General features: G+C 28.0%; 1 protein-coding gene across 1 annotated transcript in view; it reads left to right on the forward strand.

Moving 5' to 3' along the window:
- The window catches only part of LOC106681552 (transmembrane protease serine 6), a gene marked incomplete at its 5' end in the record, with an annotated part of 50,908 nt that overhangs the window by 34,384 nt on the left and 14,543 nt on the right, over window positions 1-1,981 (forward strand). The window contains 2 exon segments of the mRNA XM_067044618.1: window positions 616-774; window positions 848-983. Of these exon segments, the coding sequence (XP_066900719.1) occupies window positions 616-774; window positions 848-983 (295 nt within the window).

Here is a 1,981-nt window from a genome sequence, read left to right on the forward strand (position 1 = left end):
AAAAAAAAGTGAACAAGGATGTTGATTAAACATGGCATTTTTTTTTTTCTTATCGACTTTTATTTTCTGTGGTGGTCCTTTGAAATGAAAATTTAACCCCCTATGGTTACAATAGGGTGGTACCCTGTAGATAACCCCTCCCTAAGTCAGAAAAAAAAGGTGAAGCCCAGCAAAGTGGGCCAAAATGTTGGTTACTAGTTTTTTCTGCTATTTTTGTACATTTCTTAACCACTACCTGGACCATCTTCTTGCAGACAATTTTTTTATTTGTCCATAAGTGATCACTTAAACATTACTATAAAATCATTTAAATAAAAATAAGAATAAGAAATTGCATATTGACTCCTTTCTTAGAAGATGTAATATTTAAAAGAAAATTTTTGGATAAATTGATCAAAAATATTGATAAATTTTATATTCATTGAGGGGCCAGTGTGGTGGATTACAACTGAATTTTTTATACAATTGCCTATTGACCATACATCTCATTACACCTTTATGTTAACTTACACAACACAGGCTTTGTTCTTTTAAAGTCTCATATTAATATTTATTTAAACTGTACATGTTAAAAAGTTAAAACATTATTTAAATTTTTGAACTTAACTTTTTTAGATTGGTGTCAATCTGATCATCATTACGCTTGTTCAAATGCAAAAATATGTATTGATCATAAAAAGGTATGTGATGGAATCTCTCATTGCCCATATGGAGATGACGAAGTAAATTGTATTTTGCTTAAGAACGGTACATCTGAAGCTTATAATGAAAAAGGTAATTTGGAATATTAAAGGTAAATAACATATAAAATATTTGTATTTAATTTTACCTTAATTATTATTTCAAGGTCAACTAATGCTGAAAAAGAATGGTGTATGGGGAAAATTGTGCCTGCAAAATTTTGGTAACAACATAAACAATTCAAGCAAAGATTGGGATTTACAAGAATTTGGCCATTCCATTTGCGGTGCTCTTACTTTCCAGTAAGTAAAAGAGTGTTATCTCATTAAATAAATCTATTTATAAATGTATATATATTTAATTATATAATTTTAAAAATATGTAGTTAAAAAGTATTGTGAGAAGATAGTTGACCGTATGAAGTAGATTGTAGATAGTATGGGTGGCGGTCAGTAAAGGTACTAGAAGAAAATTATCGTAATATTCAAAAATTAATTATAAAAAATAAAAGGAATTTTATACAGTTTCAACTTAATTCTCATATCTTAGGTATAACTTGGTTTCAAATAAAAAGTTTTAATATTTAACAAATAAGAGAATTATATTTAAATTTTATAATATAATAGACTCTTAATCTCAGGGCAGGTTTTTAGGCAATCAGAACATACATTCAGCTATTAAGACACTGAATTAAATTATTTATTAGCTACCTTTATAAATTTGCTTCAATTTTATTTTGAGCAACACTAACCAATTACACAATCTTCCTTTGATGATTGTTGAAACCATGAGTCCTTTATTCTTCTTGGGTGACACTTCGATGTCTTCTTTTTTCAAGATGTCTCCCATTGAGAGAAGCTAAGAGATCTTCTGGATATCCTGCCTCTAGGCAATGTCATCTTTCTCTTGTTAGTTCTCAACACTATTGATTGTAGCACTGCGGTTTTGAGTTTTTTCCTATGATTTCCTTTATGAAAAATTTTCTTTAATACTTACTCTTAACTTATATTTTTTCTTAAATGTATTGTAATTTCAATTATGATGGGAAGTTAAAATAAAGTTTTTAAAATATTGGAATTTGCTGAACATGGCTGTGATTCAACGAACTTTTCGCAAGACACCCACCGCCATCTTCTTTGTTTTGAATAACGATCTTCCACTCCATATATGACTGATCAAAATTGGTTAGCTTTCTTTTTTGATTTAACACAACAAATAAACAATATTTAACATTGATACATAAAATAAAAACAACTAAAATCATTTATATATAAAAATAACTATTTTATCATAAAATAGG

The sequence above is a fragment of the Halyomorpha halys genome, unplaced genomic scaffold (assembly GCF_000696795.3).
Source record: "Halyomorpha halys isolate HHAL.00 unplaced genomic scaffold, Hhal_1.1 Scaffold347.1, whole genome shotgun sequence".
Taxonomy (NCBI): domain Eukaryota; kingdom Metazoa; phylum Arthropoda; class Insecta; order Hemiptera; family Pentatomidae; genus Halyomorpha; species Halyomorpha halys.